General features: G+C 39.1%; 1 protein-coding gene across 1 annotated transcript; it reads left to right on the forward strand.

Moving 5' to 3' along the window:
- The first annotated feature begins 1878 nt into the window (after window positions 1-1878).
- calhm3 (calcium homeostasis modulator 3) lies at window positions 1879-8394 on the forward strand. Its single transcript, XM_046402146.1, has 4 exons — window positions 1879-2199; window positions 4106-4233; window positions 4351-4478; window positions 6236-8394. The coding sequence occupies exons 1-4, from the start codon at window positions 1913-1915 to the stop codon at window positions 6680-6682; spliced, it is 990 nt and encodes a 329-aa protein (XP_046258102.1). The 5' UTR covers window positions 1879-1912; the 3' UTR covers window positions 6683-8394.
- The last annotated feature ends 5242 nt before the right edge of the window (window positions 8395-13636 follow it).

Genomic DNA, 13636 nt, shown 5'->3' on the forward strand with positions numbered 1-13636 from the left:
ACACATCCCAGCTACATGTTTACCAGTTATTCCAAGTGTCCTGTTAAAAGCAGTCCTTTCCTGTCTCATGACAGGCGGAGACATCAGTGAAACAGAAGGGCATGATTAGTTATTTGAAATGGCCATAGGAGGTGTTGAATTATGATTTCCACTCGTCTCCCTCCTCAATGCAGACGAGATGGTAAACACTTGGTGGCCTGATGCAAGGGTTCAAAGGTGGAGTCAGATTGGGCGGGGGGGTATTTATTTTCAACAGTGATTTCTTTATTGTCTTTATTATTTATTACTATATGTCTTTATTACTATATTCTTTATTTATTTATTTATTTATTTTTTGGACAAGCAGTCTCAGTTTGAGAAGAGGAAAGACAAATAAAGCCAGTCCCTAAGGAATCATGTGCCTGTTTTTCATAACTTCTCCTTCGGGATGGAAAAGGATGTGGAGGCAGCTCTTGGACAAGGTGTTTGTAAAAAAACAAACAAACAAACAAACAAAAAATTGACTTGGTTGCATAAATATTGGAATTTAATTGCTGCAAAGTATCATTTTTTATATTACTGTATCAGAGTTTTAAACTATAGCATTACGATTACCTTAGCAAACAGCAATTACTCATTTACTTGAAAGGGCACAGAAAAGAGTAACTAATGATTAAGTTATCAGTAATTAACGCACTATTACTAGCTTGTTTGCTTTTCACTGGTTGATTCCAAATTAATCAGGATCCACTCATGAAAAAAGAAAGTCAGTTCTGTAGCATCATCATTATAGTTTACAATTAATGATGCATCAATTATCACGTTGTTCCTGATTTGTTCCTCACTTGTTTCTTGATTAACTCATCATTAACTAATCATTAGTAACTCTATAAAATTGGATTAAGAGTTACCCATTAACTCATTCATTCCTCATTTGTTCCCTTGTTACCACTCAAATTTTGGTGTGTTACTCTGAAAACATGTCTGGAGGGAATCTTTAATGTGTACAGGTCCATGAAATCACTTAAATCCACTGTGCTGTCCAAACTCAAAACTACCACTGACCCACTCCCTCACCCCTGCAGTTCTGCCAACGTTACAGCAAACATTGTCCTCAACTTCATCTTCCAGTGCCTGGACCCCTCAGAAACCTGTGTCAAGAACCTTTTTATTTTGGATATCAGTCTTTAGTGCCATCAAATGAGTGTACTCGAAAGGATCAGTCGCTCACAAGGATGGGCTGTGGTTAACCACTTAGTCAAACACATTATTGTAAAAAGAATACTACCACATGGGCTCAGGAACACTTCAAATGATTGTATTGCATTGTCCAGAGCATTCCAGCTTTTTTGGCACAGGCACTATATGAATATAAGGGATTTTTCTTTATTTAAAAAAAACTTTTTGATGCAAACACAACAGTGATTGATCTATTGTACAGTCCAGTACACTTTAAAATTTAATTTCTGGCCTAGTCATGACACAATACGCCCTTACCAGGAACTACTGCTGCTGCTCTGTTTGTTGGGTTTTGATGGGAATGCTGCTTTAACAATGAGGCAGGGTGTGGCACCATAGCTCTGTCACCTGGTCAGGTGTATTCATGCGTTTTCTTACTCCCGCTGGATCATTGCGGCACTCACATCGTAACTGCCGTCTTCCCACAAAGATTCAGGTTATTCAGACACTTCTGAAACTGTGGCTTATGACTAATCTTCAGAAAGGATTACGTCATATTGTGAGGTTAAAATGAAATAAACATCTGCGCATATGACTACATGTGCAAATTTTCTTCTTAAAAGCTTTTCAACGCAAGCTACTGGATCTTTTTTTTTTTTTTTTTTTTTACTTTTTTCATCACTGCTTGAATTAAAACCCAAGCAGTGGTTGGATCTACTTTCAGACTCAACACTATCTACAGTGTATTTAAGATATGGAGCGTCTGAAATTAGTGCTGCAATACTTCCAGTCCAACTCTGAGTCCATCTCCAACGGGATCTGTATCATCCTGGCCTTGGTCAGCGTCAAACTCTACACCAGCTTTGACTTTAACTGCCCGTGCCTTCCTCAGTACAACAAACTGTACTCTCTGGGAATAATGATTGTCCCACCCATTATATTGTTCTTTCTGGGGGTCCTAGTTAACCGACATACAAGCGTCATGATGGACGAGTGGATGAGACCCACAGGGAAAAGATCCAAAAATCCTGCTGTGGTTAAGTGAGTCAAAAAATTTGCTTCTTTAATTTACTAAGTCTGTCTCACAGAAACATATGGAGAACGAAGAACTATTTTCAATACAAATTAGTGACTGTAAACTAGCCATCATGTTGATTTTGATTGCAAACAATTCTTACTATTACATTTGAGTACACAGTCAGTTGAGCATATTAGTACCAACGAAAAACATGAAAGTAAATGGGGATTGCAGGTGAAAGCCCTTGTTGATAAGAGCCAGTCACAATCAGAGTTAGAGTAGGGACCCTCCGGAGTGGCCAAATTTTTCTAATTATTACCTCAACCTTTCACTGTAAAAGTAAGAGAGAGAGAGAGATTTAACACATATAGTTGATAAAATTGCTATTGTTGATAAAGATTTTTGATTCATTTTTATTTCACAGCAAAACAATTTTTATAATGCTATTATAATTTTGCATTCTCATTTTCATATATCATGTATACAGTAGCAAAATATGTACTCTGATATTTTGCTGAAAGTACCAGAACAGCAAGTACCAGTAGTAAAAGTACACAAATATTATTTACTATAATTTGCTTCATGTGGTTAAGGTATCAGCAGTAAAAGTACTGCTCACTGGAAAGTATTTTTACATGATTCTATGTCCAAAGTAATCAGATTGCTTACATTAATGCATCAGTGTGTAAGCAGTATTTTATTACTGTAGCTGCTTAATGTGGAAGTAGTTATGTAAATATATATAGTATATGTACACACATTAGAGAAACCTCTTAATATAATGCAGGTCTGTTCAAAACTATTGCAAACTACAACCTTAATAATAATTACTTTAATGAATTATTTTTGTTAAATTAATACCCATTTGACAGTGTCAGTTAAAACCCAGCATCATTCAGAGGTGTTTCATTGGCAGTCAGGCCAAGGTGCCCCCATCTCAGAGTCAGAATTATGTGACTTTGTACAGTTAGTGTAGAGCTAATGCTTTAATTTCACATAAGGGTATATTTTAAGATATTCTTTTTCATTTCTTGTTTGTGGCTCTTCAGATAGTGACTGACAATTTCACTTTAGCCATTTATCATCATTCAGTACCAGTTTGGGTATTTTGTTCCCAATGCCTAAAATACTTTAAACTTGACTAGATGGTACATGTTAAATCACTATTAGCAGCTGATTCAATTCTTGCCTTGTTGCCTCATTTAATGGAAAAGAAAAGCATCTGACACCACACAGCTAGCTGACAGTATAGTTACTTCTATATTTTATATTCACCTTAAAAGGAATAATTTAATGTTCTGGGAATATACTTACTGGCTTTATTCTCAAGAAATAAAGTGGTAAGCCATTTGTGTACTGGTCATGCTCCATCATATCTTAAAGTTCTCACGGTACCCCATTAAACAAACATGTTATTCAGTGAGTTTTCAAGGTCTGTTGTTGTTCTTTGGACAACATCAGGCTAGTTCCCTCTGCTTCCAGTGTTCAGGCTGAAGTAGACTAACCACGTTCTGACTCCGGTACTTTGCCAAACAGACATAGAAGAAATCCAATAAATATAGTATTCATTGTCCTCTTTTCTGTAACTTTATCACCATCCATCCATCCATTTTCTATACTGCTTATCTGTCGGTCGTGGGGGAGCTGGAGCCTATCCCAGCTGACTACGGGCGAGAGGGTTCACCCTGGACTGGTCACCAGTTAATCACAGGGCCGACACACAAAGACAGACAACCACACACTCTCACACTCACACCTAGGGGCAATTTAGAGTAGCCAATTAACCTAATGTGCATGTTTTTGGTATTGTGGGAGGAAGCCGGAGTATCCGGAGAAAACCCACGCAGGCACAGGGAGAACATGCAAATATTTGAGGGACAAGCTGTAGAAAATGTGAGGTTGATACTTATGGCAACTTATGTCTTTCAGGTACCTGTTTTCAGCTATGATCCAGAGGGCCCTCCTGGCACCACTGGTGTGGATTCTGGTCACTTTGCTGGATGGAAAGGTCTTCATTTGTGCTTTCAGTATTAGTGTGGACCCTGCACTGTTCTCAGGTATCTGAATACACATTCTGCACTCTTCATAGAAAAATACAATGAGTATACTCCATACACTCTATATTGTTACATATGGCACATTATTAGCATGTGTAATGTGGTATGTTTTCTCAGGTTTGCCCACCAATACGGGTCTGGATGTGATCAAAATCATGGCCAAAGTGCCTTGCAAAGAAAATATCATTTTCAGAAACAGCTCCTTCCCCAAAGCAGTCTCTCGTTATGTTCGCTGCTATTCACAAGTAAGCTGTTCTAACCTCTGCATGAATACACATATGAACAGACAAACATACCTTTGTACTTTTAGTCTCCTTAAATCAGTGGTCTGTTATGTAAGATCAGGGTCAGGGTTTGTTTATTCCTTACACCTGGACTGATCAGAGTCATGTGATACAAGATAAGCCCTTATTGATCCCCACAGATGAAATAGGTAATATATAAAAATATATATTTAGTATCTAAAATAAAAAGAAAAAAGGAATAGAAATAAAAACAGAAAATCTGCAAGAGTAATTCATCTTCACTGACTTCAGCCAAACTTTAAATTACTGCATTGAATTATTAGCATTTTAGACCATGTTTTGGACACAGAAAACTAATTCGCCGCGCCACTCTCTTTCTAGCTCCACACAACAGTAGACTATTCTAGAATAGTGTAAAGTCACCTGAGCTCTGAGTTATGCATAAAATAGTCTTTGATTTCAGATGATGTAAATTAAAATGATCTGCTTTTGAATTTGAGCTTATTCATTTGTGCATAGCATGATAACTAGAGTAGCTAGTGGTGCCACTAACAATAGCTACCACCTGTGTGTAAAGTAAACAGGCACTGGAATTAGATAGTTGTTGTAAGGTAATTGAATTCATCCAAATTGTTTCCACTTTGTTGCAGTTGTTAAATTTTGAAGATGGACTGTAAATATTGAGAATAGCAGCCCTTGGGTTAACATTGTTAAATTTTAAGTAAACAACAACAACAACAACAATAATCATTCTTATTATTATTAGGTTTAATGATGGAAAACATACAGCCTTTTCATTTATAAACTGTAGATCCTTGTTTGACTGCATATTGTTTTTAGGAATAAAATTTAAAATATGAAAATAACCCTCAAATAACCTTGTAAAATAAATTTGAGTCCAGCTGAACTCCTGAAGGATAACTGAAACATGTTCAGTGCATAAAGATGAATCCATTAGTCCATAGTTATAATTTTCCCTCAAATCTCAAGGACTACAACATATATGCTTCATCCATGTGCACCCCATCAAGCACTGTTTCTTCCCAGCCTCACCCAAAACCTTCACTTCACATAGCCGATAATGCCAAGGCAACCATATTTAGATGTAAATTACATATTTCTATTTGATATTGTAAAATCCTTTTCATTTACACATAAATTGTCTTCATCTTCGAAAAAATCCAAACTTATGGGGTGAAACATGCCTTTTCCAGAACAGTAGTCTTGGCTTGACCTTGAGCTATAACTATGGTTAAACCACAGCAGTATCTGTAAAAAACAGTGCAGTTGTGCAACAAACACGAACAGTCAGGCAATCAGACATGTTGGAAAACATTTTGCCATGGATGACAAAATGAAGATGAACAGTAAAAGAATTGCCAATACATCTATCATAATTTAAATGACAACTTCAGCTTCAACTTCCACCCACTGCATTTAAGCAATTATGACCAATTATTTGTTACCATTTCAGGTGTGCTCACTGTAAATTTCACCTTCAGTGCTTCCTATGCCTCTTCACATGTATAAAGACAATAGAACCAATGCAACCAAGTCAGCCGACTGTCACAAATTGAATCAAATTTCTATTACTCAATTACTCAACATGTACTCCAAATAGTTCAAGAACACCTTTCACTTTAACATGTTGGACAAGTTGGACATTTAGCATTTCAGACTATACACTATACTACACTGCATAAAATGACTGATAGCTTTCGTTGGTTTGTGGAGCTAACTTTCCCCACCCTGTCCAGGCAGTTGGCTGGTCAATCCTACTCTTCCTGATTGTACTGGGAGCACTGGGGCGCCTCATCAAGCCTTGTTTTGATGACCACGGTACCTTCATGCAGACGCGTTACTGGAGCAACTACCTTGACATAGAGCAGAAACTCTTTGACGAAACCTGCATCTTGCATGCTCGTGTTTTTGCCCGGAAATGTGTGGTGCAGTTTTTTGAAGACATGAAGGAGGATGCTGTACTTCGTCTTCCACACCCACCCTTCATCTCAAGGTCCCAAGAGGAGTGGGAGGATGAAGAGGAGAGACTTCATGGAATATCAAAGCAGGAGCAGATGAACCAGCTGCTCAACAAGTGGTACTACATTAAACCTGAACTGGATGTCACCAGGATAGCCCACAGACCCAGGACGTGTATTACATGGGAGGATCGTGATGGGAAGACTTTATACTCTGATGTCTAGGACACACTCAGTACTGTGTAGCTCCAGGAAACATGTCATGATAATCAATTCACTAACATTAAGCTATAGCAACATGTTAGATGTAGATTAGCTCAGTGTAGTAGAAATTTATGTTAACGATGCCTAACCTCAAAGGTGCACTTACTGATAATTTAAAGCATTCAACTGCATCTCCCAGCCTTCATTCAGTAAACTGAGCTGGCACAGGGGTCATCGCAGTCTCTGTTCAGAGATGGCCTCTGGTCTCACATGTGGAATACCTGAGATAACTGTCTTTTTATGTTATTTATTCATCCCTTCATATATGTTTGTATCATGAAAGGATGACAACACAAGGACAACTAATTTTTTTGTTGTACAACTTCATTGTACAACAATAATTAAAACAGATTGTGAAAGATCTCCTTGATCTTTCTACAGCCATCCCAACCATCTCTTGCTTTTTCATTGATGTAACATTCTATTGCAGATGTTGACAGGCGTTTAATAACTTACTTTTCCGCAGAGACACTGACAAGAAGAAGTTAAATATGTATCTTGCTGTATGCAAAAAGGAGAGTAGACTAACAGGCTATGCAAATATTTAAATGCTTGACAAGTGTAGATGCAATTTAAAACAATCACACTAAAGGATGCCAAATGTCTACACTTCCAACAGTAATAGGTTAACAAGCTTGACTGGCACAACAACTTGCTAAAACATATATAGCACTCCTGTGTGTCTGAAACTATCAAAGGCATATCCAGAAGGGTGTCCTTGATGGTACTGGCCACCCCTGAACTCTGACTGGCCACCCAAAGTGCCACTCCATGATCCTTAAGTATGACTGGCTCCCAGTAAGAGGTTGCACCTCAGATTAAAACAAGTATATGAGGAGTATTTTTGAATGTGCATTATTTTCTTTTGTATATAACCATACTTTGGGAGATACAATTTCTATTTGTGGACCTAAATGCTGAATTCTGACAGCTAGTACTCAGATTCAACCCTTCACTCTTCATTTGAACATCAAATCGAGACTGCCTTTCCAGTTTGTTTGGTTTGTAATTAAGAGCATTTATTAATAATTTTATGAATATTAGTGATTAGCAAAGATAATCTCTGGTGGCTGTGGCTCGTTGATTTCCTCAGTTCCTCAGAATGGGCAAAAATTCCCACAGAAACACTCTACAATCTTGTGAAAAGCCTTCCCAGAAGAGCAGAAGCTGTATGAATGTGGTGTCATTAAAGTCCTTGTTGGTGTAATGGTCAAGTGGCCCAGTATTTTTGTCCTCATAGTGTTTGTGCAGGAGCACGCACAAGCTTTTGGCTAAAAATGTCATCTCAGACAGGCTATCTGTGAACAGCAGACTAAAGCCTCTTAGATAAACCCCAGAGACCATCCCTCAGCATTCAGTGGATAGCCTAAGAAAGATCATGGAAGACATTCACATCTAATAATAGAAACTTCTTGAATGGAGATAGTGCCAGTGGTGAATGTGCACAGATATGTTTGTGAGTATTTCTATGTTGCAAGGGTCATTTGACTATGTTAGGGTTTGTCTGGCTGGTTTTGCATGCAGTTTGCTGAGATGGAACTTGCCCTCACAGACTGATGGAAACATGCAAATGGTTATTTAGAACTATGTGTATGTAAAAGTGTTGCTCGTGGCTACAAATCTACAGAATCATCACCAACTCTGCAATTCTGGACTATTATTGTAGTCAAACTTGAAGGTTTAAAGGCTTTAGAGGGATCTTGTTAAATTTTGTTTAAGGCTCAAGTGGACCCACAAAAAAAGATAACACATGAAAATAAAGAATAAAGTTCAGATCATTTAAATTGAGACACAACAGGATAATTAAAAGTAGTTCAAAACTATAGTTCAGGAAAGTGAAGACAACTGGCTAGATGAGACGAGTTTGATCTGAAAGACATGGAAAGCGGGATGATCTCTCAAGGAGGCAGGAGTTTGAATTTTGCCACTGAAATAGGCCGTCATTTCTCTCTAACTTCATGGCTTTAATGTTTTGTCTAGGACCTCATTATACAAATCGATTTTGCCCTGTATAGAGAAATGTTAGAATACCAAAGTCCCCAAAACGGACGCTTTGGTTAAGATTATGTTGGTTTTTATTTGTTTGTTTGTTTTCTTAAGTTTGGTTTAGTTTCTAACCTTATGCTCCACTTAGGAGCCTGCAACAAGTCACAGTAAACTTTTTTTTTTTCAAACACAACATTTTTTGCCATAACTATAACATTTTAAACATTTTTTTGGTATAGTATGTATTTGTATAGACAGTTTTATCCTGACAACATTAACAATCTAAATGGCAATGTGACAAATATGATGTTAACTAGTCTGGCCTCAATTCAAGTTCACCCCCCTCCACGCCGAAAGAGTAGGTCATCTTGAGCACCTGAGGGAGCTGACTTAAATGAGTAAGCAGCTGATGTGGCAAAAAGCTGCTAAACATAATCAGACAAGCCTCACTAGGCAACTTCAAACCATATCGGACATACGGGATGGAGTTAAAGGTCTGCAAAGACAATCAATTTCTAAGTTTGCTTTTTACCACACTCTTCTGGCTGAATAATCTTTTGACTTCAGCATTCCAGCAACAGCAGACACTTGTTTTACCTGAGCTTCAGAAAAAAAGCAGGTCATGGATGGCGGGGCACTGCTTTACAACTTCCTGTCTTCGGAAGGAAAAAGATCTTAACATTTTCTCAGATATTATCCTCTCATTGTTTTTCTTCTTCATTTCTTGCAGCATTTCTACCCTCTCCTTTTCTAAAGTGACTTCTGTGTCTCCAATTGGCAGTGGAGGCAGGTAGTATACCTTTGCTTTCTTGGACTTTTTGATGCCTTTGCTTAAGCCATTCTCATTTGACCTCTTCAGCGAGTTTACTTTCAGCTCTGGACAGGCAAGTTGATGGCCTCTCAGTTTTGCACAGTAATTCCCCATTTTCCATTTCATTTTCTGTTGCCACTCATAAAGGCCATTAAAAGACCCTGGTTCCCTGAGAGATGGGAACTTTTCGATTAAGGCTTCGACCACTGTCAAAATTTGAATCCCTGTGGGGTCTGGCGTGTAACCAAAAACCACCTCTGCAAGCTTCTCCAGTATGCTGCTTGTCAAACTTGGGTGGTTGAGCAGGGTACAATCCTTCAAGAATGCTTGGTTTCCAGCCTGGAAATCAGAATCAGAATCAGAATCAGAATTCCTTTATTAATCCCTGGAGGGAAATTCTTGTTTCTACAGACAATTGCACATGCAGTATTCCCGACCAAGAAAGGAGAAAAGTGCAGAGTATAAAAATAGGATAAAACAAAAACTAAAATCTCAAGTACAGGTATTTACAGAAAAACTAAAATCTCAAGTACAGGTATTTACAAAAAACTGTATTCAAAAATTTTTGTAAGAAAATTTAAAAATACAGGTATGTACAATGTGTAAAAGTAGAAGTAGCCAATATGTACATTGTATATACAGTGAGTGTGTCCATCACAGTGCTGAGTTTAACAGTTTGATGGCGACAGGCAGGAATGATTTCCTGTGTCGCTCTGTGGTGCATCGTGGCAGTAAGAGTCTGTTGCTGAACGAGCTCATGTAGCTGATCAGCACATTGTAGAGAGGGTGAGAGGGAAAGTCCAGTATAGTTCTTATTTTGGACAACATCCTCCTCTCAGACACCACTGTCAGAGAGTCCAGTTCCTGTCCCACAACATGGCTGGCCTTCTTGATGATGGTGGTTCTACATCAAAGGAAAATGTTGATATTTCAAATCTGGCTGGCCATGGTTCCGCCAATTTCCGCGTTCATCAGGGGAGGAGAGAATGATAGTGTCTGATGATGATGAGTGGGTGGAGATAGTATCAGAGGATTCTCGTGGTGGCGGTGAGTCAAACTCTATTTCTTCCACTGAACTGAGAGTGAGGACAACTGGCTTTACTGGCATAACTTTCAATGTTGCCTTGTCCTCCACATCTCCAATGCTGGTTAGAGTGAAAAAATGACCATTGAAATCCATGTCCTGGTAAAGCACAGAAAAATCCTCAGGAATATCAAAACAATCTCTGATAGCTTAAATAAGGTCTGTGAGGCTATCTGGTATGCCTGCAGGTAGAATGAGTTTGCGAATATCGTCGTCTCCAAAAATGATGCGGAGCTTTGCTAGGGTGGCCATCCTGGCAGAGAAAGCTACATCAGAAACACAAAAATTGTTTTGTTCATCCCACATTTATGATCACTAATAACCCTTACCAGACGTCTTCCTGCCAGAGTGTATGCCGCCAAAGGGTAAAAATCTGGAAGATACTTTTGCTCAATTACTTGTTCATTGCTTGTGTTCTCCATCTCATAACTTCTAAGGTGCTCATTGTACCATGCCATTTTTAGTCTGATGACAAACACTGGTTTGTTATGAACGATCATTATTTGTAGCACCTCTGCAAAGTCTGGCAACCCAGCAGTAGAACCATGGCACACCACCATTCCAGCAGCATAGGTTGTCCTTAAACAGTTCACAGAGTTAGCAGTATGCACTCTTGTGACATCTGGAAATCTGCACTTCAATGCGTCTTTAATGTCTTCCTCCCGAACATCCAAAGACACCTCTGTTGTTTTTGTAACCAGGAGTGATGGTTTGACTGCATCTAATTCGTGGAGATGGTTTGCAATCATGAGCTCATTTTATTTTATAACCTTCCATTCTAGAAAGTTTCAATAATTCCGACCCAAGAAATCCATTCTAGAACATTAAGGCATTCCATTCTGGAATTCTATTTTAGAATGTTCCAACATTCCATTCTGGAACAGAACCATCCAGTTTGGAATGTTCAAACATTAAATTCCAGAACACAACATAAAATCATGGAACTGACTATGCTGTTTTGGAATGCTGGAACAGAATCCAGAACTGAACCTCGTAATCCGATATTGACGATTCCATTCTGGAATCTTGAACCATTCCATTCAAGAACAGAATATTGAGCAGCGATTCTCCTGGCACATCAAGTCCTCCTGCAGTAGAGCTCAAACAAATTAGAGACTGGGTGAAATCTAAAGAAACATTCCCAGATATTCCAAAAGAAACTCCTCTTTAAACCCATTTATGTAACAAACTAAGCAGATCAACAAAATGATTAATAACCTCTATATATGGAATCATCAATGGAAAGTTACCTGCTTGTGATAAAATATCCACCAAATTAAAATGGGAAGCAGACCTAGGCTATGTTTATGAGGAGGAAGATTGGCATCATCTACTGGAACAGGCACAAACTGTGTTAATCTCTACAAAACATAGGCTAATTCAATTTAATATATCTCATAGGACATATTACACTCCTTAGAGGTTACATAAAATTGACAGCAACATCTCCTCCAGATGTCAGAGATGTAAACTTACTGATGGTGACCTTTTACACATGCTATGGAGTTGCCCAATGATAGAAGAATTTTGGAAACATGCTATTGAATTAACTTCAAGGGTAACAGGAATTTAAATTTAACAGGACACAAAACTATGGATTCTGGGAGACTCAAGCTCTGTTGATGTGAAATCCTTTATTTTACTTGGGAGTACTGCAGTAAAAAATGTATTCTGGTTAACTGGAAATCTGAAATCAAGTGTCCTTGATGGAGGGGAGAGAAAGCCCTGTGATCTCCTGCTCTCTCTACCTGCTGTAAGTCCCTGTGATCCACCGCAGTGAAGTTATCATACCAGGCAGTGATGCAGCTGCACAGGATGCCCTCAGTGGTCCCCCTATAAAAAGTGGTGAGGATGGGGGGAGGAAGATGAGCTTTCTTCAGCTTACTCCACAATTGGAGTGGAGAAGGGCCACTCTATGCTCTTCTGAACTCCACAACCATCTCTTTGGTCTTGTTAATGTTCAGGGCCAGGTTGTCGACTTTGCACCAGTCTATTAGATGTTGCACTTCCTCTCTGTAAGCTGACTTGTCGTTCTTGCTGATGAGATCCTCCATAGTCATGTCACCAGTGAATGATGTGATTAATGCTGTGCATTGCCATTCAGTCATGAGTCAGCAGTGTGAGCAGCAAAGGGATAAGCACACAGCCTTGTGGGGTTCCAGTGCTCGGTGTGGTGTTGCTGGAGAAGCTGCTGCCAATCCGGACATTCTGTAGTCTCTCAGATAGAAAGTCCAAGATCCAGTTGCAGAGGGAGGTGTTCAGGGTCAGCAGGCTCAGCTTTCCAACCAGATACTAAGGGATGATGGTGTTTAATGCTGAGCTGAAGTCTATGAGCAGTATTCAAATGCAAGTGTCCTTATTGTCCAGGTATGTGAGAGCCAGGTGGAGCACAGTGGTGATTGCAGCTCTGTATTAAAAAACAGAGTGGCCACACAAGTATTTAGATTGTGCTAGGTTCTACTGTGTATCAGGAAAGGTTTAGCAATTTCTACTCTAAAGACCTATGATTTTGCTTGAGTTAGCTTTGCATTGTTTTGTGCTTCAGTTAATGTCCCCCTAAAACTTGCTCTCAGTGACACCGTGTGTACTTTCACTATTGATTGTATTGATGTTTGTCATTTCAACCCTTAATGCATTCACAGCTTACTTTCAAAGATTCAGTCTAATGTTGGATGTTCAGATCCACACAAACAGAACTGACAGTATAATCTGGCATCAGTGGAGCGGGGGAGTTGGCCTTTTAAAGCAGGTGGGGAAGCGAGGTGATGATTGGACTAGATGAGCAACAGGTGCACAGATAAGTGGATCACAGGGAGAAGATAGCTCCGCCCAGCCACACACACACACACACACACACACACACACACACACACACACACACACACACACTAACAAGACCAGAGGAGGGTAGAGAGAGAGAGAGAGAGAGAGAGAGAGAGAGAGAGAGAGAGAGAGAGAGAGAGAGAGAGAGAGAAGATGGGGAAATAGAAATAAAAAAAACAGAACCCAATCCTAACAACTCCACTTGCTCAGT

The sequence above is a fragment of the Scatophagus argus genome, chromosome 10, assembly GCF_020382885.2.
Source record: "Scatophagus argus isolate fScaArg1 chromosome 10, fScaArg1.pri, whole genome shotgun sequence".
Taxonomy (NCBI): Eukaryota; Metazoa; Chordata; class Actinopteri; family Scatophagidae; genus Scatophagus; species Scatophagus argus.

Coding starts and splice junctions, on each gene's coding strand:
- calhm3 (XM_046402146.1), top strand. CDS start 1,913: ATGGAGCGTCTGAAATTAGTGCTGCAATACTTCCAGTCCAACTCTGAG. Junction 2,200..4,105: donor AAAAATCCTGCTGTGGTTAA/GTGAGTCAAAAA, acceptor TATGTCTTTCAG/GTACCTGTTTTCAGCTATGA. Junction 4,234..4,350: donor GGACCCTGCACTGTTCTCAG/GTATCTGAATAC, acceptor ATGTTTTCTCAG/GTTTGCCCACCAATACGGGT.